The 23,939-nt window shown below is 52.9% G+C and overlaps 1 protein-coding gene across 2 annotated transcripts in view; it reads left to right on the forward strand.

The window, feature by feature from the left end:
• Nucleotides 1-23,939, forward strand: part of LGR6 (leucine rich repeat containing G protein-coupled receptor 6) — a 119,868-nt gene that overhangs the window by 10,264 nt on the left and 85,665 nt on the right. Inside the window, exons 2-3 of one of the 2 annotated variants that reach the window (XM_044267607.1) lie at nucleotides 16,994-17,065; nucleotides 20,236-20,307. In XM_044267607.1, coding sequence (XP_044123542.1) covers nucleotides 16,994-17,065; nucleotides 20,236-20,307 — 144 coding nt within the window. Of the gene's footprint in view, nucleotides 1-16,993; nucleotides 17,066-20,088; nucleotides 20,149-20,235; nucleotides 20,308-23,939 lie in introns of those variants that run through there. The other variant, XM_044267608.1, reaches the window with a different exon arrangement.

Consider the following 23,939-nt stretch of genomic DNA (forward strand, 5'->3'; position numbering starts at 1 on the left):
GCCCCAGGGGTATAGGTCTGTGAATCGCCAGGTTTACACACTTCACAGCACTCACCATAGCACATACCCTCCCCAATGTCCATAACCCCACCCCCCTCTCCCAATGCCCCTCCCCCCCAACCCCCGCAACCCTCAGTTTGTTTTGTGAGATTAAGAGTCACTTATGGTTTGCCTCCCTCCCAATCCCATCTTGTTTCATTTATTCTTCTCCTACCCCCTTAACCCCCCCACATTGCATCTCCACTTCCTCATATCAGGGAGATCATATGATAGTTGTCTTTCTCCGATTGACTTACTTCGCTAAGCATGATACCCTCTAGTTCCATCCACGTCATCGCAAATGGCAAGATTTCATTTCTTTTGATGGCTGAATAGTATTCCATTGTGTATATATACCACATCTTCTTTATCCATTCATCTGTTGATGGACATCTAGGTTCTTTCCATAGTTTGGCTATTGTGGACATCATCACTTTTAAACAAGCGGCCTCACATTTTTGTTTTCCTCTGGGTCTTGTAAACTGCCCAGCTCTTCACCTCTCTGAGCCTTGTATTTCTGGTTTGTAGAATGAGGAAACCTCTTGACCGGCCTCCCATCTCCCATTTTGAGTGGTCACAGATTCAAATGAGACCCCTTTTCCGTGCTCTGTCCTCAGATTCCTAACATGGCAGTTACGTGGCTTCTGTTCTTACAGTTCTGCTAGAGGGGGACAAGGGCAGCCATGGATGGGAGAAGGGGTCTCCTGAGAGATGGCAGAGGGTAGAAGAGGCAGCTTGTGTCCAGATGCGCCTGATGTGGCCCTGGGGCTGGAAGGGACACTGGTATCACTGGGCTGGGGGCGCTCCTTGGCCTAAGCATAACATCCGGAGGGGACAAGGGTTTTGGGGTGCGCTGTGCCAAGGTGAGGCATGGGGCACACCTGAATCTTAGGGTAACTCTGGGGGGCAAGGTCTTTGCTTGAATGGGAGGGCCTCTGTGTGAGTTGTGTTGCGTTTCAGTTTTCCCGAGAACAGCAGAGCGGTTAAGTGCATGAGCTCTGGAGCTGCCCTTCCAGGCTCTGATCCTGGCTGGGCTTTTCATCAATCTTTGGGGAAGGATTTCCTCTTTGGTGCCTTAATTTCCTCACCTGGAAATGACAGGGACCATAATGAGAGCCCCCTCCCAGGGCTGTTGCGAGGACTGAATGAGTTACTATATAGAAAAGGCTTAGAATCGTGTCTGACGCATAGTAACCTTGACGGCTATTAACTATAATTATTCATTCATTTACTCAACTGATTGACTTTTACGGAGCGTATACTCCCTCACAGGCACAGCTGTGCTCGGCCCGCTGTCTTATACCAACAGTTTTCTTCTACATAACAGCCACAGTTGGCTGGTCCAGGCTGGGAGACAAAGATTTCGTGCCCTGTGCACCCCCTCCCAAGATCTTTCCACCCACCTGCAGAAACCTGTTAGCTCCACTCTCCCACCCTCTGGCTACCATGCAGTGAGGGGCTGCTCATTCTGGAAGAATGGGGAGAGGAGAACGTCAGTAGGTCCCCTCCTCCAATTCTGTCGGAGACTCCGTGGGCACAGGGCCCACCCGAGCTGGAGGTCTGCTCTCTGTTCAGTGGAACAGGAACCAGGAGACCCTGGGCTAGAATTCTGTCTTTGCCACCAACGTGCTGAGGACCTTTGGACAAGTTTTCTGATCTCTCTGGGCCTGTCTCCTGTCGGGCTGGCAGTTCCTGATCCCAGGATATTATAAAGATAAATGATCGTGTATAAATGGAGAAGGAGCATGAGCGAGGCCATGTTGAGACAGAATTGAGGGAGGTGTCAGGATCCCCAGAGATTTGCGATTTCACTTAGTGAGACTTGAGATTCTGGGGGCTGGGACAAGGCACGGCCATCACCAGCACCTCCAGGGCTGCGTGCCCAGCCAGAACAAGGCCCCCCATTAACTATGTGCAGCCAGCGGAAAGAGGAATGCCCACCCCCCCGCCAGCCGACGCCACGCCAACCCTCGCTTCATTGCTGGCTCCCCTGATCTGAATGCAGAAGCCCAGGGTGCCGCCTCCCCCTCTGCCTGTCCTGCCTCTACCTGCCAGAAAGTATTAGCCTCATCCTCCAGATTGGCATTGGGGTGCAGAGGCACCATGCTGCGGGGCCCGGGGGACCTGCTGGGGGTGGGGCTTGGGGTCAGGAAATACCTGGGCTAACCCCTAGAACCCTGGTGTGCCCGGCACTGATGGACAGCTCTGGAGCCCGTAGGGGGCAGGGGGTAAAGAGTATAGCAAAGGGGAAAGTTTTGGAGACTCAGAAGCTTACCCTGGGGGCCCTCCTGAGGTTTGGTCCTAACCCAAGCTAGAACCCCCCGCACAGGCAGACCAAGTCCTTCACCCCCCACCACCACTTGCTTTAGCGTGGCCCTTCAAAATGTGATCCCTGGGAAGTTCTTCCTGGTGTCCCTGCATCCCTCCTGTTGTAATATCCCTGAGTTTCCTTCCTGTTCTGGTCAGAGGGGAGTGAGCCAGCAGCTACCCCTGCTTCATTAGCCTCAAACGCACGGGGCGGGGCGGGGCGGGGCGGGGGGTGGACTGGGTTTCACTTCACTTGCTCCAAGAGGAAGTGAACCAACCTTATGGAGGCAAGCTCAGACGCAGGAGGCAGAGATGGGGTGCAGGGCCCAGGGATCCTGGAGGGGTTCCCGAGTGTCTCTGTCCACCCCTCCGCAGGGGCACTGGATAGCCCTGCAGCTTCCTGCCCCACAACCCCCTGGGGCTGCCACCAGCCCGCTCACCATGCGGGAAGGGCGCAGAGTTGGTGAGTAGAGCAAGGGCCAGATTTCAGCCTCTGCTTGGCTTTGTCCAGGTCGGGCCACAACTGGACATCTCTGTGAGTCAGTCTGGTCAATACTTAGCGAAAAAGTGATTGGAAAACTATTTATGAGGGGTTGCTTGAAGAAGATTTATTCTATCTAGTCCTTTGGATCTCCCAAAGCCTTTTCACTCCAGGTATGGGCTGCAGACCAGCAGTGTCGGCCCTGGGGACTGTTAAAGTGTGCAGAAGCTCAGGCCCCACCCCAGGCCTACTGAGTCAGAATGTGCATTTCTTTTTTTTTTTTTTTTAAGATTTTATTTATTTATTTGACAGACAAAGATCACAAGTAGGCAGAGAGGCAGGTAGAGAGAGAGGAGGAAGCAGGCTCCCTGCTGAGCAGAGATCCTGATGAGGGGCTCCATCCCAGGACCCTGGGATCATGACCTGAGCCAAAGGTAGAGGCCCTAACCCACTGAGCCACCCAGGCACCCCAGAATGTGCATTTCAGAGTGTGCCATGCACTGCCCCAAAGCTTATCCTTGCAATAAGTCAGACCATCAGCCGAGTCTCTGGCCAGCCACTTCCCCTCCCCCATACCCTCCCACCCAGAATTGCTTTAATCTCATTTATACTTAGGTGATGCCCCATTGATTTACATCTAGGGCAGTAAGAAAGAGCCCTGTGGACATCACTGTGAGTTTACTGCAAGGATGTGGTTAAGAAATGGGTTCAGACAAGAAGCCTGCAGCTCTGGGGGCCAGTCTTCAGGGGAAGGCAGGGGAAGCATCAGCTTGATTTCAGATAAAAGGGGCTGACCGAGATGTCTCTTCTTCAGGAAAGCCTTCCCTAATCTCTCAGCCCTGGGAGAGGGCTCCCCTCTGTGTGCCTGCTTGACCCCAGGGCTCATCCCCGGGGTTCTACCCTCTGGTTACTTGTCTGTTTCCCAAACTAGGCTGGGAGGCCTAGGGATGCAGGGCTCCAGCCACTGATACACCCTGGTATCCTTGGTGCTGGCCCCAAACTCTTGCACAGGGGTGCTCCAAAGTGTTGGTGGAATGAGTGAAGAAAAGAACGAAAGGAAGAATACAGTAAGGAATGGCCAGAGGCAGGAGGCACAGAGCAGGAACCAGCTTCGGTCAAAACACATGTGCTCACCTGAGAGTGAGTGCTGGGATGCTGGGAGGGAGCACCTCCGTCTCCAGACTTGGTGGTGGCCCTCACCTGGCAGCGCCCTGGGCCGGAGGTGTGGCATCCAACCCAGACGGCTGTGGTGAGCCCGGAGCCATGCTGGGGAGCCTCTTAAGCTGCCAGTTTGCCAGCTCGTGGCCAGGCTTGGGTTTCATTAGAATGAGACATCTGTTCTAGAAACCCTTCTACTTAGAAGCTTTTGACTTTCCTATCCATTCCTTTTACTGCTTTTTCTTTTAAAGGACACTTCTTTGAAAATTTCCATCCAGTTTCAAATAAGCTGAGACGAACAAAGGTATGTGCTTGCTTCTAGGCTTGGATGGAGAAAGGGCTCCAGCGACTTGAGGCTCCTGGTTTCTCAGTCTCCATTGAGTGTCTGGGTCTTGCCTGAGCTCTGAAGGTCCAAGATGAATGAGTCCTGTGGTCTGTGCTAAGAGACATCTAAGGCTCGTGGGTCAGAAGGTTACCATCTTGTAAGTGCTTGGATGAGGACAGGCACAGGCTGGTCGTGGGGGTACTCAGGAGGCAGAGGGCAGCAGTGGGGAGGAGTGGGTCCCCCCATGGAATCCTGTGGCAGTCTGGGGTGCTGGGGCCAATGGCCAGGGAACTCTGGGAAGGAAGTCTGAGAACACCAAAGCCTTTGGCCAGGCCAACAGATGTCAGTAAGTGTTTCTTGAGCACCTACTACATGCCAGAGCCTGGTGCAATGTCCTGGGGGTACAGAGATGAATGAGATGATATTGAGTCACGGATTGAACTTCCGATTTCAATTCAATGAGGTGAAAAGGTGAAGTATTGGCAAGATGCCATGGAAATCTAGAAGGAGCCCTTAGTCAGGGTTAGAGCCAGAACCCTTAGCCAGCTTGAGGTTCATAGAAGATTATTGGAATGAATCTCTCTTTTTTTTAAATTAACTTTTTATTTGAGAATAATATACATCACAGAAAAGATTACCTATTGCCGGCTACATTTTTACAAGCTATGCACACTGACATCATCAGCACCAGACTAAGAAACAGAATGTCTGCATCTTCCTAGAAATTCTCCACGCACCATGCCTTCTTCTAGGTACTACCTCCCACCCGCGCACCCCCCGCAATCACTATCATGATTTCTAACAACATAGGTACATTTTGCCTTTGTTTTGCACTTTATATAAATGGGGTGCTATTTTATGTATGGCTTCTTTCCCTCGCTGTGTTGAAGTATATGTCCATACTACGCTTTTGGGGACAGCCGTGGCTCACTCTCGCTCATTGCTGCGCAGACTCACTTCAGGAGAACACAGTACAGTCTATCCATTCTACTGCTGACGAGCCTTGGACACGTCCCAGTTTGGGGGCTTTGTGGGTAGTACCAACATGGGGAGTTTTGTACGTTTGGTGAGCGTCTGGGTGTGTTTCTGTTGGTTATACATCCAGGAGTGCAATTGCTGGGTCATAGATCTGGGGGGAGTCTCCAGGGGGAGAATGAGTTTCCTAGCTGAATGTGGGATGGCTCATCAGCTTGGTCTGATCATCTCAGGTCGGGGGGCCAGTGGCAGAGGGTAAGGAGAGGGCTGGGCAGGGGAGTCTGCCACAAGGCCTCAAGGACCCTCAGTATGCTGAGACCCATCGGACTACTTACTGTATACTTTCCCGTGGCTCCTATTACGAAGTAGCGTGAACTGGGTGACTTAAAACAACAGGAATTGATTCTCTGGAGAATTGTGCTGGAGGCCAGAATCCAAAATCAAGATGGCAGCAGGGCTCCACTCAATACAGAGGCTCTAGGGAAGAATCCACCATGCATCTCTTCTAGCTGTGGCCACGTCACTCCAATCTCTGCCTCTGTCTCCACATCACTTTCTTCTCTGTGTATGTCTCATAAGGGCACTTGTCATTGAACTTAGGGCCCATTCAGATAAACCAAGACGCTCTCCTCATTTCAAGATCCTTCTCTTAATTATAACTGCAATGACCCTTGTCTTAAGTATGGTCATATTCACAATGTCCAGAGATTAAGATGTAGACTTATCTTTTTTTTAATTAACATGTAATGTATTATTTGCCCCAGGGATACAGGTATGTATCAGATGGGCCCTCCCTGTCTGTATACACGGGCACACATATGCCTCCTCCAGTGCTCAGCGAGGCTCGGCACGCAAGGGCACTCGGAACAGGGAACTGAGGCTGAAGGCACCACTCCAGGAGGTGCCTCTGCCTGGCCCAGCCCAGGCCACTCTGCCCACTGGCAGTCCAGTGACCAGCCTTTCTCTATGTCCCTCTCCCCCAGACACCTTGTCCCAGGGCTTCTGTGGCAGTCCTGGTTACACACACACGCACACACACACACACACACACACACACTCCACAGGGAGGAGGGAGGAGCCTGGGAGAAGGGGCAGGAGCCCAGCCCTTTGCTCTTCCTTGGAGGAGGCCTGGAGACAGGAATGCCTTTGGCTGGGGGACCCTGGCCAGAGATCAGAAGATCAAAGGATGCGAAGATCAGGGCTGGGGCAGGTGGCACTCACTTGGAAGCAGCAGAGAGACGTGGCAGCTGGTGCCTCCTAAGGGCAGGGCTGACCCAGAACGCCCTCCCCTCCCTTTTCTTCCCCTCCCTTCTGCCTCCCTACCCCATTTCCGTTGTGACCCTACCGTGCTGCTTCTCCCGGAGGGGCTCTAGGGGTTGAACGCAGAGGAGGGGAGGGATGTTAACTGGCATTCATGCCACTTGGGAGGCCCAGCCACGACCCCCGACACACAAGAATTGTCCCATGTAACCCTCACAATTCCTGTAAGAGGAACCATTACATAACCTGTTTGAGATGCAGAAACTAAAGCCCAAAGAGGAAAGGTAACTTGCCCAATGTCAAACAACTGGTAAGTAGTGGGGCCAAGATACAAACTCCGGGCAGTCTGACACCCGAGCCCACAAGATACGACACCCTAACAGAAGGCCCACAACTCTGTACAGCCCAACTGCAGCATGAGGAAGTGAGGCTAGACTTCAGGAAGAACTTCTCGCCGGGCAGGGATGTTAGATCTAGATCTTGCATCTAGTCTTTGTACGAATCTGATGAAGCCAATAGGTAGGGAGTTAGGGAAGGGGGTAGGTCATTGGGGACCAGCCAGAGGGTGGAATGGAGGCAGCGGGAGGACTGGAGAGATTTGTCAGAGAGAAGACAGGAGTCTCTGGAGCACCAGTCATTGGGGACCTCAGCAGCCTGCCGACATGGGTGTGGCAGGACCTCCCCGTGGCCGAGAGGCATGCCCAGGTGGGATTGGAGGAGGGGAGCAGAGTTCTGGAAAGTTCCACTGGTTCCCAGGGGCCCCTGAGAGCAGGACTCAGAACCTGACAATGATGAGATGGGTGGGGCTCTCCCCAAGGCCCTAATTCCCCTGCATTATTCCCGGAGATGCAAATGACCCACTGCCTCCCTTCAGCTTCCAGGCCCTTCAGCTCCAGGGCCAGCCTCACAACGCTGGTGCCCTCAGGGACCGAGCTGCCAAGCTGCTGCCTGCTCAAGGGCCTCCAGCTCCCCTCTCTGCTCCGGTGTGCAGCTGGGTTCAACAGAGTGAGCTGGCAGGCCTTTGGGTCTGCTGCTTATTAACTGTGAGTAGACGTGAGGTAGCTCAGTATTTACCAGCCTCCGTTTCTTCACTTAAAATGGGAATAAATAATGCTTCACTCCCTGGCTTGATAAAAGCATCAAGTTAAATGATACCAAGGATGCACCAGAACTCTATGAACTGTGACAAACATTCAGATGGAGGGGAACTGGAGAGGCAGAGGGGTGGGTTGGACACGATTTGGGACTTTGGCATCAGAGGGACCTCGGTTTTGCTGAGTCTCCTCTGTAAAATGGGTCTGTAAAGCCTTTGTAAAGCAGTGTCTGCCTCGGCAGAAGAAGCTCTTATTACATGCTCTGAACTTCCAGCTTTTGCTCTTTCCTACTTGATTCAGGTAGAAGCTGGGACCAGGTCCAAGTTTGAAAACCTTTTCGCTGGGGGTCTGGGTGCTGCCCCTGGCTGGGGTGGGAGTAAGTGGCAATCGGGGGCTCCCTCATGTGTTTGTTCATGGAGATAAGTGGTGCTGGGTGGGGAAGGGGAAGGGATCCTGATGTGAGAGGAAACCTTCCATCTGAAAGGTGGGGGTAGGAGGTATGTGACTCTGAATACAGGGGTGTTTCTTCCGTTTTCCACCCAGACACACCCTGTCCCTTTATCCAGTGCAATAAAGGCTAAAGGCAGCAGGACCAGGAGCCTCAGCTAAACAAACAGGGCTCCGGGCTGTGGTCTGTGCACAAAGTGGGCCCCACCTGCAGCTCTCACTCGGCCCTAGTCCTTCCCACCTGTGCCCCCTCAGCTCCCCACCCCACCCAGCCCCTCAGGGATTTCCCCAGTCCACCGAGAGACACGTGGTTCTTCCCCTTGGGGAGGTTTCTCCCAATGGGACAGCACCATCCTCTCTGAGATGCTACAAGTCTGAGAGGGCAGCAAGTTCACACCCATACGACTCCGTGCACAGAAACGGTGCTCTTCTAGGTGGAGTTAGAGGTGGGAATGAGGGCTGGAAAAGATGCTGGCAGGTCAGGGGAGACCAGAGCTTGATGAGGTGGCCTGTGACACTCAAGCCTCTCAGTCCCAGCACTTGTCACTCAGGCTTGTAATTGTCCACTCTTGGTAATGTCCCCACTGGACTGGGTTCCTTGAGGGGAGGGATCATACATTATTGGACTTTGTAGCTTCACCACCTAGCAAGCCCAGTGCCTCGTATATAGTGGGTGCTCAGCAAATGTTGGTTGAATGACACATGGCTGGATAAAGAAATGTGTGGATGAAGACTGGAGGCTTCCTATAGGAGGAGGCACTTGAGCTGGGTCTCAGTGAATGGTGGAGGCAGGCAGAGGTGCTTGCGGGTCGTACTGGTTGCTTATTTACTCTGTGCCAGGCACTGGCTGAGCACTTTACCAGTGGGGAAACTGAGGCATAGAGAGAATTAATTTGCTTAAAATCACACAGCTGGTAAGTGGCAGAACAGGGAAGCAAACACAGGTTCACCTCCAGAGGCTGTTACTGGTGCTGTCCAACGTCCTTGTGATGAAGGACGTGCTCTAGATCTGCGCTGTCCATTGTGGTAGCCACTAGCCATGTGTGGCTGTTGATCCTTGAACTGTGCCTAGTGGAGTTGAGGAACTCAATTTTTAATTGGACTTCATTTTAGTGAACTTAAATTGAAATAGTTGTACATGGGTGATGGCTATTGCACTGGACCGTGGAGGTCTATGCTGCCTCTCAGGAGAAAGAGAGGAGAGAAGGGAGTCCAGAGCCCATCCTCCCCAGCTTCCTGAGGCTCTGTCCTTTCATGTTCATGGGCTGTTCTCAGACCACCCTGCCTGGGCCTAGGACACCTGGGTCCCTTTCAAGTTCTCCACCTGTGGGTGGCATGGCTTGGCCGTGGGGGAGAAGCACATGCATACACATATTATGCAATCCCTGGGCCATGCTTCGCTCATGAGGGCCTTCGCCTGGCTCTGGGCATGGACGAGAGTCAGCTCCCACCAGCCCAACTCTTGACCGTCCAGTGCAAGTTCTCTGAGGGTCATGACTAATTGCCTGGCGTGGAAGGAGCACGTGCACCTGACCTGTTGTAACACTTCTGACAGGAATTCAGGGACACTGGGGGCTACCCCACCTTAGCCACTTTGCCCCACAGAGCCAGAGATGTCCCTTAGCCTGGGATGAGCCTGACTCCCTCACAAAGGGATTCCCCTGCAGAACTGAGGGTCAGAGCCCAGCCCAGAACTCCAACTCTAGTCCCAGTGCCTGTCCCCGTCTTTGCTCTGCCCAGGCACCCACACCTTTGACATGCTATTGCTGTCAGATTTCCCCCTTCTTTGTTCAACAAGAAGAAGGCAGAGCCATAGAGTTTGGTCTGAGGTTGGTTCTGATCGCCCCAAAACGCCTTTTCCCAGATCTAGCATCTTTGGATGGGAGGGACCTCTCCTGGGCCTCTTCCCTTCTTGGCCTTCTTTCTCTGCCATCAGAACTTAAGACCCACGCCACACAGAGGAAGTATCATGATACCCAGGAGTGACTTTCCCTGACTTCTGTGGTCTTTTAACCCAGGACTTAAAAAACAAACAAACAAACAAACAAACAAAAAAACCAAAAAACCTTGTTCTTTTCTTTCACCTGACCTATAAGAACGTCTCCTTCCCTCACCCTCACCCTCCCTGCCCTGCCTTAATAAATTGGATCACCTGAGAATGCTCTGGGTGTCCTGGCTCTCCCTGGTTCTCTTCCTTGTGCAAGCCTCAGATCTGGGCAGCAACTACTGGGGATTTTCTTTCCCCTTACAAATGAACCCCAAGTCTGGGGAGCCATGCCCATCCCGGCCACCCCTCCAGCTTCTTGTATGCTGTCTGCTAAGTCCCTCCATTCCACACCCTCCTGTGCCTCCAGGCAGGCTGGAAAACTTGCTTGTTACAAACAGGGGAGCTGGGACATAAAACAATGAAGCGAAAGTACTTGTATTGAAAACTACAGCATTGTTCTCACGTAAGACTTTGTGCAAAGCCTAAGAGAATGTGTCCCCGCTGCCTTGTGAAGACAGATACATTTTATCCTGATTGCAGTACTCTCCCTTGTTTGGAAATCTGGGAAAATTGCAGAAACCCAAGAGAACTTTGTGTCAACTAGTGTGTTTAGAATCTCAAAGAAGAGAGCTGGTACCACGTCATCTCTGATAAAGTCGTGCCACCTATAAGGGAATCAGCTGGGCAAGGGGAAGCTGCTTTAGAAAACCCAAGATCAATGTGGTGGGGTGGCAAGAGCATTGCCCTGGGGTTTAGGAGACCTAATTCTCACTGCCATCAACTTGCTATGTGACGTTAGATCACTTTGTCCGGCTTTGGATCTGTTTCCTTGCTTGTAAACTGATTGAGTGCAAGAAGAGGCAAGCACCTTTCCTTCAGGGGTATTTGGAAATGCATGGGGTGTTTTGGATGGTCACAACAATGAGGAAATGCTACCAGCACCAAGGAGCAAGCTCAGGGTTGCTAACAGTCCTGCGGTGAATGGCCAGCCCTGTCCACTGTGCTGACGAGCCCCCTCCCCACTGCGTAACATGGGGTGTTCTCTGGGTGCTTTCCACTCCGAACTCAGTTCTGTAAGCTACTCATGTCTCATAAACATCCCACCCTCGTTTCTGTCCCAGGAAGCCATGCTGGTTTACCCTTTCCCCCATCTGAACCTCTGTTTTAGTCTTGAGTCTAGACACACAGCTCAGAACTTAATTGGGATCGTGGTTGAGGGAGTCACTTGTAAACCACAAAGCAGAATACATATGTGGGTTTTCGTTGCTACTCTGTGAGTAAACAATCCTTCCCCAGCAACACTATAAACTCTTGGAGGGCCCAGACCCTTCCTATGCTTTGTCTCCCTTCTGGGATGCCTAGCCCTATCTATGCTAGGCACACTGCAGCCAGTCAGAAAGAATGATCTGTAGGGATTGTGGGTCGGGGGAGAACCTTGGTATTGGCTTCACTGAACCAGCTTTCCTGATTCCAGATTCACATTCTTTCCCCTTTCCCCTGTCACCTGCCTCTCTTGGTGACCGAGGAATTCAGCAAGTGTTTCCTGAGTGCCAGATGGTTCCTGGGGCAGCCAGCCTGTCTACTGGCCCTTTTCAGTGGGAGGGACTTCCCCATCCCCCTCACTGGACAATTTCTACCCTGGCTCATCCTGTTCCCCGTCAACCCCCAAGCTGTCTCCCATCATAGCAGGAAACGCGCCAGGACTGGCCTGGCCCTTGTGAGGAAGGGATGTTGTGGTAGCACATTAGGCCCTAACCAGAGACTGTTGCCCTCAGAGGAAAAGCCCAAAAAGAAACCTGAAGGTTCACGATAGGTGCTTCAAGGGATCCTTCAGAAAATGACCTCACTTTTACCTTCTCTAGACGATGCTAGATGGAGAGACGAGTGAACATTGTTATCAACAGGCCCCATGGGTTGTGCACCAGACTGGAACTAAGCACTGACTAGGTTCTTTACGGAGGTTTACGCCCTTAACATATCATTGGGAGAAACTCAAATTAGACAACAAGAAGAACTTCCTAGGAGCAAGACTGTCAGCCACAGGAAGAGAAGCCAAGGAAGGCAGGATCATCGATCTCCAGTAATACATTCATTTGCATGTCTATTGTACACCCCTATTTGCCAGGTATCCTGCCAGGATTGGAGGATACAGAGAGGTCTAAGATGAAGGCCTCACCTTGAACTCATACTAATCATTATAATTTAGTTAGATGAGTATAATATTAATAAGATCTATTAAGCACTATGTTTGTTTTACATTTAGTAACTCGTGTAATTATTGCTACAACTAGCGTGAGGTAAGTACTGTTATTATCATCCCTATTTTACAGATGGGAAAATGGAGGCTTAATGTCAAGTAGCATGACCAGAGTCATGCAGCTAATTAGCCTTGTGCTGGTGTAATAATGAAGGTGGGTACAGCACTAGAGACATAGCAGGAGCTCAGCCATCGTCGCTGAGGGAGCGTGTACAGAATATTGTAGGTACCCAGAGGACACCACACCAGCTCTGCCTCCAGGCTGGGCAGGGCTGCGTGGAGGAGGTGAGCTTGGGCGTCATGCCTGGCGACAGGGGCTCATCTCCTACTCACTCTAACTGCCCTTCACCTGGCTGCAGAGATGGGCAATCTTGGCTCGTGGTGGAGACAGTGTCGAAGGGACCCTGTTTCCCGGGCTTCTTCTCCAGCCAGGTGGGGACAGTCCTCCCAGGCCTGTCCCAGCAGAGCCCAGGGGATTCGCTTTTCTCTGTTTCTTCTCCCAAAGGAAAAATGCAAACAGAACAACTTCACCAGCACGCTTGGGTATCAGCCAGATCGCCAGGGGGTAGGGTCCCCTATTGCCCCACCCCCCTCCAGTTTCGGGTCTTGCTGCTGTCTGTCCCCTTAGTTCCCCAGCATCCTCCCTCTTATCAAACCCTGTTCCTCGTCTCCATGGTGACACTACTGCCTCACCCAGCTTCCTTGGGTGGTCTGGTTGCCTCACAGGGTAAAACTCTGAGAACATTTTCCTAATGTGCAGCCAGAAACTTCCACTTCCTGTGCCCAGGGCTGCCCCTCTCTTCACTCGCCTCCCTCCTGCCAGCCTCGCCCCACTGACACTCTCCCGCCCCCCCGCCCACCAACCCACGGTTGTGTCCAGCTAGAAGAATATATAGCCCCTCTGAGTCCTGCAAGAAAACTTCAGAATGGGGTTGCAACCCATCCCCTCGATCCCCCGCAGTTTGATTGAGAGAAGCAATTTGCAGGGCTCAGTGCAACATGAAAATGTGGTTCCTCCTGTTCAGAATTTGTTAAGGATTTCAAAGCGACAACAGCAGAGACGGAACAAAGCAGGGCCCTTCTGAGTGTGTGTGTGCGTGCACGTGTGTGTAAATACACCGGTCCCTTCTGAGTGTGTGTGTGCGTGCGTGTGTATAACTACACGGGTCAGCTCTCATGCCCAGAAAGTTGGTCGGGAAGTTGGTCGGGAAGTTGGTCAGGCGACCTGTAGTGCGTGCGCGCGCGTGCATGCCTGCGTGCGCGTCCATGTGAATATGCATACATGCGCATGTGTGTATTCGCAGTGGCCACGGAGCAATCGTAGAGGAGGGTTTGTTTCAGTTCAGGCGTGTTGTGTCTAATTCAGCCACAAGTTGGACCCGCAGAGAGGGTCACTGAGGGACCTATGCCCCTTCCTGGGGCCAGGAGATAGGCCGGAGAGGAGCCCTGAAGCCAAGAGAAGGAACCCGGCTCACCAGAGGTCACACAGCCAGAAAAGGTTTCCAGCCCCAGGAGTGAGACTTGGGTGAGGCTGTTTGTTTCTCCCAAAGAATTTCTATCTTTTAACATGTGATGCTCTGAGAACGTTTATGACTTTTAACAGTATGCTAGTCCAGTGTGCACATTCTAGATATGCACATGTCCTCACACATGGCACATGCATGCCCAGCACCCTACAAGACAGGCACAGCCAAGAGCTTGTATACCCCAATACAGGCCTCCCCCACCTTGTAGATACCGACAAGATCATACAGCCAAGCAGATGTGACCACAAGCAAACCCCAGCATCCACCCCTGCCCCCCAGGATTGGATGCCCTCTTCTTTGTCTTGAGTCCAAGCATGGCCTGAGTGTGCTCTCTGGCTTGCACAAGGACAACTGACCTCGCCTCCCCCGCCCCCCACCAAGGGAAGTACTGTCTTAGAACCACCATTTTCCAGGATGATCCCTGTGTTCAGAGGGCCTGCATGCAACTCCCCCCGCCTGCCTGAGACTGCCCAGGCGCACCTCTCCCCCAAGCAGGGCCTGGTGCCTCTTGCCAGGGCCCTCCGCTGTTCCCAGGGCCTGTGGCATCAGCTTGGAGGATCTCAGCTCTGAAACCTGCCCTGCACCTCCCTCTCTCAGCTCTACGCATTCCTCTTCCTCTCCCTTTTCTGGGCATGAGCCCTACCCCTTGCCTTTTTTGAGAGGGCCAGGTCTGAATGGGGCTCCCCACCCCCAGCATTGGAAATCCACCCTCCGGTGCCCCTCCTTACTGAGCCCTGCAGCTGGGCTGTGTGTTGTCTTGGGCAGGATGTGGGGGCGGGCTGTGGGGTCCAGGCCCCCTCCTCCCCAGGGGAGAACAATGAGGCCGCTAGTTAGGGTGGGGGGGGCGGGGGGAGTGGGGTGGGGGCATGGAGCCACATCAGAGCCTCTGAGGTGCGGCCCCTGGAGGGACAGCTGAGTGATGAGGTCTGAGTCACATGCCCCGTGTGCTCCTTGAACTCCCGCTGCCGTTCCTGTGGAGACACGTTCAGAAATGCACAGGGTAAATATTTAGAGGTAATCGTTTTTGGGGCACCTTGTGCCTCCCTGCCTGGCTGAGAATGAGCCAGGCCCAGGACTCAAAGGGGAGGAGTCCAGTCAGACGCAGGTTCTGTGGACCTTGACATTCCTTCCCCTACCACCGTTCTGTGCACCCCTGCGTCTTCACCTCTGCACGGGAAGCCCAGGCTAGTGGGGCTCTGACAGAAAATCCATCAGCGAACTCTCTTGGTTCTGCTCCTTAAACCATGGCCATCAGCACACCAGCCACCTCCACCCCCGCTTCTGCCTAGCCCTCTTCTGGATGGGACAGGCCCAGGGATGGCCCTCCTGTCCCCACATGGAGCAGAGAGGGAGCTGTGGACAAGAAGCATCCCTGAGTTCAACAGGCCAGTTCCTTGGCTCCTCTCTGAATGGAATGTCTTCCTTCTTTAGAGGACATGGTGTCCAGAGTCTAAGCTTTATCAAAGATAAAACATTTGAGACTAAACAGTCTTTTTATAGATTGGAACTGGGCTCCCAAGCACACATTTCCCCATCATCTCTAGCCTGCCTTTCTGAGCGTCTACATAAAGCACACTCATTTCTTGGGGGAAAAGGGAGACACTCAGGTTTGACAGCAAAAGTGCATTCCTAAGGAAGGGAGAAAGCTGCAGGCCAGCCTGGGGGTGGTGCCTAGCCATCTGGTGGTCTGGTTTGGACCCACCTCTGTACCCCTCAGGGAGAGGGCTGGCAGAAGTAGGAAGCAGCTTTTAAGAGTTTGAAATAGGATGGAACCCAAATGTGTGAGATGCACACACATGAAGTCTTGAGACGCTATTGCTCACCCAGACACAAGCGGAGAAGGAAATGCTAACACAATAAGTGACCAAGCAGTGAAAGCCCAACTCCTGCCCACTGAGCTCCCGCACCTGTTGGGCTAGGACACTTGTGCACAGGTCACCGAAGGGCGGGTGGCAGGAAGAAAGCAAATACCGTGTATACTATTTGTTGGGCATTCTGTAAGCACTGGTTCGCTTATAAAGCCCTTAGGAGTTTGGTGTTATTCATCCCATTTTTATGGATGAGGATACTGACGGTCACAGTGGTTAAAATCCCAAGGTCTGAAAAGAAAGAAAAAAAAAAAAAATCCCAAGGTCTGATAAGTGAGTAGAAGACAGAGTTGACCTCAGGGCCTTTTGACTCCAAAGCCCAATGTTTTTTCCTTTTTGTTTTCTTGAATGTGAAATGGAGAGGACAAAGGAATCTACCTTGGGGGTGTTGTGAGAATTACATGGAATTATTTGGTTAAAGATTAGCCAGTGACTGACACAGTAGGCCTTGTAAGTGTCAGCTGTTAATATTGTGGTTCTTTTGTGTTGAGGTATCTTTAGAGGACAGTAACCATGAAACCACCCACTGGGTCTCTCACGGGATATGGGAAGGTTGGAATGATCCAAAGTAGGAGTCCTTGGAGGAATCAGGATGTGCCTCTAGAAGCTAGGCATCTTTGGGGACATGCTGGAGGTCCTCTGGTAGCAGGAGCGTACAGGAGGAAAGCCAACAGGAAAGCGACTGGCAGAGAACACAGAGGGCAGCGAAATCCCACTGGTTCTGGGATTGAGTAATAGGATGATCCCACGTGGCCGTTGCAGGGATGGGCACACCAGTGCATGGATATGCACAAACTGCCTCTACAGAGCATAATGGCAGTAATCTCTAGGCTTCAGATTCCCCTTTGGTAAAAAGAATGCGTGAGGCATCACTTGTATTAAGTGACCCCTCCCCTCATGCTCTGAAACGCTGCGGATGATTCTCTAGCTTCTCCCATTGTATGGACGTCAGCCTCCTTCATAGTCCTAACCACAGTCATTCTTGGGGGAGTCTGGCTGAGGGAGGAGGCGGGCAGAGGGCAAAGTTGGAAACCATGGAGGGATTGCACACAGGTGGACCTGGAAGGCCTGACTTCCAGCCCAGTGCTCACTCTTAGAGACCGCACCTGCTCCTGCCAGGCTGGCTTTGGAATTTGATGGCACGGTGTGTCTGGGCGTGGGGTATGCTGCGGGAACGGCTGGAGCTCTCTGTGGGTGTCTGGACCTGGATAGCACAGGTTGGGACTAATGGGCGGCTCACAGCTCCCTTCCCGTTTTCTCTCCATGCAGAGACCTGAGCATGAACAACCTCACGGAGCTGCAGCCTGGCCTCTTCCACCACCTCCGCTTCCTGGAGGAGCTGTGAGTAGATGCTTCATGGGATTCAGGGGCGAAGCTGCGGGACCACTGATAGCTGAAGGAGCTAGGGCTCCCCAGGAGGAGGGCTGGAACTCAAAGGGAAGGGAGTGGGAAGCTGTTCTTGCTGGTACCCTACTAGCCAGCTGTGAATCCCAGGTGCTGTGTGGGACCACGTGGTATAGGACTCTGAAATCTGGCTCTTGGTCCTCCCTGAGGCCAGCTCTTACCTGCAGCTTCCCCTCTGTCAATGGTGATTTCTCTTCCTGGGGGTCATCTTTGACCTGCTCCCATCCCTGTGTCCAGCTACCAGCCACCCCCTGACCCCCGTCCCAGTGCTTCTTTCTCTGCGGTGTCTCTTACCTCCACACCTTGCATCCCTATTCCCACTGCACCAGCCTCCTCTCAAATATACTCTGCCATCGTCGGGGTGGGGGGCATTTCCCTAACTCAGAAACCTTCTCTGGGTCCCCAGTGCCCAAAGGATCCACCACTTCTTCTTCTTCTTCTTCTTCTTCTTCTTCTTCTTCTTCTTTTTTTTTTTTAATATTTTGTTTGTTTATTTGACAGAGAGAGAGACAGAGTGAGAGGCAACACAAGCGGGCACTGGGCCCCCCAGTGCGGGGGCTCGATCCCAGGACCCTGGGACCATGACCGGAGCCAAAGGCAGATGCTTAGCAACTGAGCCACCCAGGTCTCCCCCCAAAAGATTCACTCTTAAGGCCTCTCCCAGCCTGGCCTAAACCTACCTGGTCAGCTTTGCCCCACTGAGGCCAGTCATGTTTACTCTCCTGGTTTCCCCTCCTGCATTTGAGCCAGAGACTTCCCCTCCAACCGGTGTCCATCTTCTCAGGCACAAACCATTCCTCTATCCCTGGCGAATACATAGGCCCGCTACCACCTCCACCAAGTCCTCCCCGGTTAATGCCTTCCCATAATGGCTGTTGCTCTCCCTCTGTGGTCCTTGGGGGCTGGGCTCAGGCTCCACGGGTGCTCATGAATCAGTGATCTCTTCGGTTAGAGTCCCTCTGCTCCCGATCCTTGCATTTGTCCCAGTCCTGTTTCTGTCCTCCAACCCTTGTTTCCAGCCTGCTTTTTCTTGGTTTTCACCACTATTGATACTCAGGGTTCTACTAAGGTTTGCTTAAACTGCACAGAGCATGGGCTCCTGGCCCTGAGAACATTCACAATTCCACCCCACCCCTGGCCCTGCTGCTGCCCTAACTGGTTACCCATCTCCATTCTAGACAGTGCACCCCCAAGATGTGGTCAGCCTGCCCCTGCTGGAGTTAGGTCAAACCCCAGGGCCATGGATGGGTTTTCTAGACCCCATACTTACTGAGCTCCCCCTCTGTGTGAAAGACAAGCTCAGGGTGCTCTGGGGGGAAAACAAGATAGAAATTCAGGGAGCTTCTAGGTGAGGCATTAGAGCTGTGTCCCAGCAGGTGAGCAGGGGAATCTGTGTTAGGAAGTGGTCAGGGTGCAGGGGTCGGGGAGCTCTAGCCTGTGGACAGGGACTCCTTCCTGGAGGAGGAGTGTTAAGCCAGTGCTCAGAGGAAGTGACAGAATTGGAGGCAGCAAGGGGCCCTCTGAGGTCGAGGTGCCACAGCGTGGGTGTGAGTAGAAGCAGGTGGGAAGGCTGAGACGCTGGAGCACATGACACCCTCGGCGCAGCCTGAGGACGGAAGGCTCAGTTTTCATCTTCCGTCCCTGAGAAGGTTCCATCTAAAGGATCTTTCCACATGGAAAGATTCTTATTAAAGATAGATTTTTTTTTTTAAGATTTTATTTATTTATTTGAGAGAGAGAGACAGTGAGAGAGAGCATGAGCGAGGAGAAGGTCAGAGAGCGAAGCAGACTCCCCATGGAGCTGGGAGCCTGATGTGGGACTCGATCCCGGGACTCCAGGATCACGCCCTGAGCCGAAGGCAGTCGTCCAACCAACTGAGCCACCCAGGCGTCCCAAAGATAGATTTTTTAAAGAAGATTTTATTTATTTATTTGATAGTCAGAGATCTCAAGTAGGCAGAGAGGCAGGCAGAGAGAGAGAGGAGGAAGCAGGCTCCCCGCTGAGCAGGAAGCCTGATGCGGGGCTCGATCCCAGGACCCTGGGATCACAACCTGAGCCAAAGGCAGAGGCTTTAACCCACTGAGCCACCCAGGTACCCCTAAAGATAGATTTTTTAAAAACGAAAACAACTTGGGGCACCTGGGTGTCTCAGGCATTAAGCGACTGCCTTCGGCTCAGGTCATGATCCCAGAGTCCTGGGCTCCTTGCTCAGCGAGAAACCTGCTTCTCGCTCTCCCACTCCCCCTGCTTGTGTTCCCTCTCCCACTGTGTCTCTCTCTGTCAAGTAAATAAATAAAATCTTAAAAAGAAAGACAGAAAGAAAGAAAGAAGGAGCAACAGCTTCTGAGGTGTGTCAGCCCAGCCTGTACTCCCACAGCCTCCCAGCAGGAACGGAAGGACACCATAATGTGGGGGACTTGGGAGATCCCGAGTGCCTTCTGCACCAGCCACCGTTCGACGCCACTCATTCTGGTTTGGGCATTAAGGACATTTGCTCCCCTTTAGAACTGGCAGTCACCCCATGACCAGCGTGGAGATGCTTCATTAGACCCGGATGTTGAACTAATTCTAAAAGCCCATTTCCTAACCCTCCTGGATTAGCGGGGGTTAGCTGTGTCATCGAGGGCATGGGGAGACATGGTCCCACCCTGTGTGTACCCAGCCTCCCCCCCGTGACAGGATGCAGAAGGGCTCAGCAGCTGAGGGCAGCACGTGAGTCATCCAGGTTAGCTGGGGAGAGGGCGTGGCGCTGCAGGGCGGACCAGAGCCTAGAAGTGGATCAGGTCTAGCTGACAACACCAAGCTCGGCCACTGCCTGTCTCTGTCACCATTAGGGGAAGTGACTTGACCTTCTCTCGGAGCCTCTGATTCCTCCTTTGAAATTTGGACAGAATTCTAGGCACCTGACAGGGTTATTGTACGAGTTAAGTGAAAATAGGCATGAAGCAATGAACACATTGGTGATATCAGTAAATGGTGGTTATCACCCCATCCACCCTCCCAAATCCCAAGACGCTGAGTAAGTGGGCGGGGTGGGGGGGCGCTCCCCAGCTTCTCCCATTTGGGTTCCCTGCTGACATCACTGAAACTTTTCCCTGGTTCACAGGCGTCTCTCAGGGAATCATCTCTCACACATCCCGGGACAAGCGTTCTCTGGCCTCTACAGCCTGAAAATCCTGTAAGTATAAGTCTGCCCCGTTTTCCCCAGAGGTGCAACCCCGAGAACTGTGGGCAGGTCAAGCATTTGTAAGCCAGGTCTTGGTTTGTCACTGGCTTGCTTATTCCCTCATCTTTACTTTTCATTTTAATTGTGATTTGCATTTCTTTGTCTTCACGTTTTCTATAATAGACATTCTGACTTGTAAACATTTCATTGCAGCTGATAGTTATGGCAACCCTCCATGGAAGTCAAGTAACTTTATTTTTTTTTTTTTTCATAATGTAAATAATGACCAGAGGGGCAGGTCTTTGCTCTCCCCTCATGAGACCTCTTGGGCCAGGAGAGGAGGAATCCAGATTGGATTTCCTTGGCCATTTTTCCTCCTGAGACCCAATCTTAGTCCCTGCACCTAACAGCCCTGAATCCCCATTTCCACGGTAAATATTTCCCTGCCCTCTGTTTCCAGGCTTCGTCATCCAGCTTCCTTTATCTTTCCTTTAAGGCAAAAGGAAAGTGAGAATTGGAGAGGACCTTGTGTTAGTGCCCTAACTTAACGCACTTGTTATTGAGCTGACAGCCCATTTAGAGAAGGGGAAACTGAGGCACCATTTCCTTCCATCCCCATCCATGGCTCACTTTGTTCCAACCAAGACTGTCTCCCCCGAGGCTTCCCTAATGTTCTTATGAGGAGTGAGGATAAAAGGCTCTAGGGGAAAGTGGATGCATGGGGTCTGAAAATAGATAGGAGAGGTTCCTGGGGAAAGCACCTCACCACAGAGAGGGGGTTGATAAGAAAATGAGGATCTCGACAGCTGATCCTGGAGCAATAGAATGAGTGTTTGGAGCTTCCCTAAACTGGTGAGCCATTCCCCAGCTCTGCCGCTCCCTCAGTCCTCACTTGACCTGTAGATCTTCTTTGTATGGTTGAGCAGGTGGTTTAATGCACAAGAACATCTGGCTGAATAGGTACGGAGAGGCTGAAATCCAGTCCTGTGCCTGGCTTAAGTCTCGTCTCTAGCCACCTAGAAAGGAATATCTTTTTTCGAATGTGCTCAGAGTTGTTTATGGGCTAGCAATGGCCTTGGCCCCTTGGCCTGTGAGCTTCAGTCTCTTAGGGGGTCAACAGTCCATGGTCTGTGGCTAAGCACTTTCTTCCTTTTCATGTTCCTGGTCTTAGAACCCCTCTGGCCCTTTGTCCCTCTCTGGATCTTTTGCCTCCAAGTCTGACTCCCAGGCTGTCCCAGTCTCTTGTCTTTCCCTTTCCTTCTGCAGTGCCCGCGGGTCCTGTGGGTTCTCTCTAGCCTTGGTCTCCGGGTCTCTCCCATCTTCCCCTTCTCTGTCTCCCAGCCCTTGCTTTCCGTCCCTTTGCCCCTCTGTGCCCCACCTCTCACTTCTCCTCCTTCCTGGTTCTCCTCTTGGTCTGTCTTGATCCCCATCAACATCGCTGCCCTGGGGTGTGGGGAGGCATCCCGAGCCAGACGCAGAGCACAGGCAGCCTGCTTGGTGGCGTGTCTGTGCCCAGTGGCAGGCTCAGGCCTGCAGCTGGGATTAGAGCGCGGGCTCTGCTTGCTGGGCCTTCAGAAGATGTGAGACTCCTGTCCCGTTCCTAAGACTCTGGCTTAGAGATGAGCCTCCTCTTTCTTCTTTGCCTGCATTAGGCAATAAATCAAAGCCTCCGAGAAACCGCAAGCCTCCCGCCCCCTTTCTGCAAACGGCGCCCTTGGCTCTGGGAGCTGGGCAGCCAGGAGAGGCAGCTGGTTGGAGCCAAGGACAGCTGGACTCCCACTCCCCACTCTGCCATTGACCCCCACATTGCCCCAGCCTCCGAGACCCCAAAGCCTGGTCCCCCTAAGCCTTCGTGTCAGTTCTTTGCCTGCAGAGTTCTCTACTTGAGAGATGAGTTGGGTGGTCTTGGGAGCTTAGGCTCTAACTCAAGTGCTTCAAAGCAGAGGATTCCTCCTGCATCTGGGCAAGAAGGACTTTCAGATGTCTCATGTGGGTTCTCTTGCCGCCTTGTCCTTCCGTGCTCAGTGTTCAGAACTGCAAGAAAAATAGAGCAGTAAGGGGTGCCTGGGTGGCTTAGTTGGTGAAGCATCTGCCTTCAGCTCAGGTTATGATCCCAGGGTCCTGGGATGGAGCCCCAGGTCGGACTCCCTGCTCAGTGAGGAACCTGCCTCTCCCTCTTCCTCTGCTTCTCCCTCCTGCTCCTGTTTTTGCTGTCTCTCTCAAAAGGAATAAAATGAAAGAGCTTACAAGCCTTTTGTAAGCCTTGGTGACTTACAAAAACAACAATAACAACAACAACAAAAACAGAACCATAAAGCCCACTATCAGCATAATAACTTCTTTTTGTACCAGGATACTGTCCCTTTAGCTACTCCCCTGTCTTCTCAAGGTCTGACTCTTACGGGAACTGCATCTTCCTTTCTCGGAGGCCTGACTGTCCCTATAGGACACTTTACCTCTTTCCTCTCGGAAGCAAAGGACAAAGAAGGGGGGGGGGATTCCCTCTCTGATCTTCTAAGTGCCGGTGGCAGACCCCTCCCTCCGTCCTTCCCACTGGCAGCCCCACGCTTGCCCCACGCCTGCCCCACGCCTGCCCTGGAGGTGTTACTCTTGGATCCTCTCCTTCCTCTGCTGCTTTTCCAAGTCTTGGAGCCCACAGGCTCTGGCCAGGCTCCTGTGGGGAGAGCCAGCCCTGCAGGGGATTTCCAGTCTCATGCCTTTTCTCCAGACTGTAGGTAGGAATGTCTGTCCTCTAGAGTCAGGTAGTTGAGGCCCTGGGTTCACTGCCCTGTCCCTGCCCATTGCCGCCGTCAGAACTGTCCTAAGGGAAGCACAGTTCTTGGGGCTGCTGCTGTGTGGGAAAGAGCCTGGCCCTTGGAGGGCTCCTGCCGTGGGTGCCCTGTCAGGGTGAGGGGACGGCAGAGGCTGGAGCTCCTGCATCCTGACCCACAGCCTGAGGGCGAGGAGCTGGCCTGTGAGGGAGCTGTCCTGCCCTAGATGGCTCCTTCCTCACACAGAGGAGGAAGAAGGGGCAGACAGAGGGAGAGAGAGAGAGAATGGGATGGGGGAGCAGGACAGAGAGGGAGGGAAAGAGAGGAGAGGGCTAGAGAGAATGTGTGTGCCCCGGCCACCTCTTCCCTCCCCACAGCTGCCTCCTTCTCCTCAGCTGCGTGTGGTCTGAGCCTTGGTGCCTTTCCTGCCCAGGCCGCCACCTTACCTATGTCAGGCGGGTCTGCCTCCTCTGGAAAGACTCCTGATGGGCCTCAGTTGTTTCTCCCCAGACCTAGATCTGGGAAATGGGGGTTGAAGGGTCAAGGACTTGCTTCCCGTACATGCCCCCAGGAGGCCGGGCAAGAGATTTTCCCCAGACTACCTCTGCCTGGTTTGAGCCCCAAATCTCTGGGAGGCCGTGGTTTGGGGTTCCTAGCTCATGCTGCCTTGGTGAAGCCTGAGTCTCACAACGGGCAGCCGGCTGCGTCGTCGGGAGCTGTGGCTGATCCCATCCGAAGCCCTGCCCTGAGGCCATCAAAGGGTGGGCAGCCTAAGTCCCTCTCCGGCCCCACCCCTGAGGAAATCTCCCTCGGCTGTCCTCTAGTGTTGCCCTCTTCACACTGGACTGAACAGTCTTCGATTGACATGGACTG

Source organism: Neovison vison, chromosome 10, assembly GCF_020171115.1.
Source record: "Neovison vison isolate M4711 chromosome 10, ASM_NN_V1, whole genome shotgun sequence".
Classification (NCBI taxonomy): Eukaryota; Metazoa; Chordata; class Mammalia; order Carnivora; family Mustelidae; genus Neogale; species Neogale vison.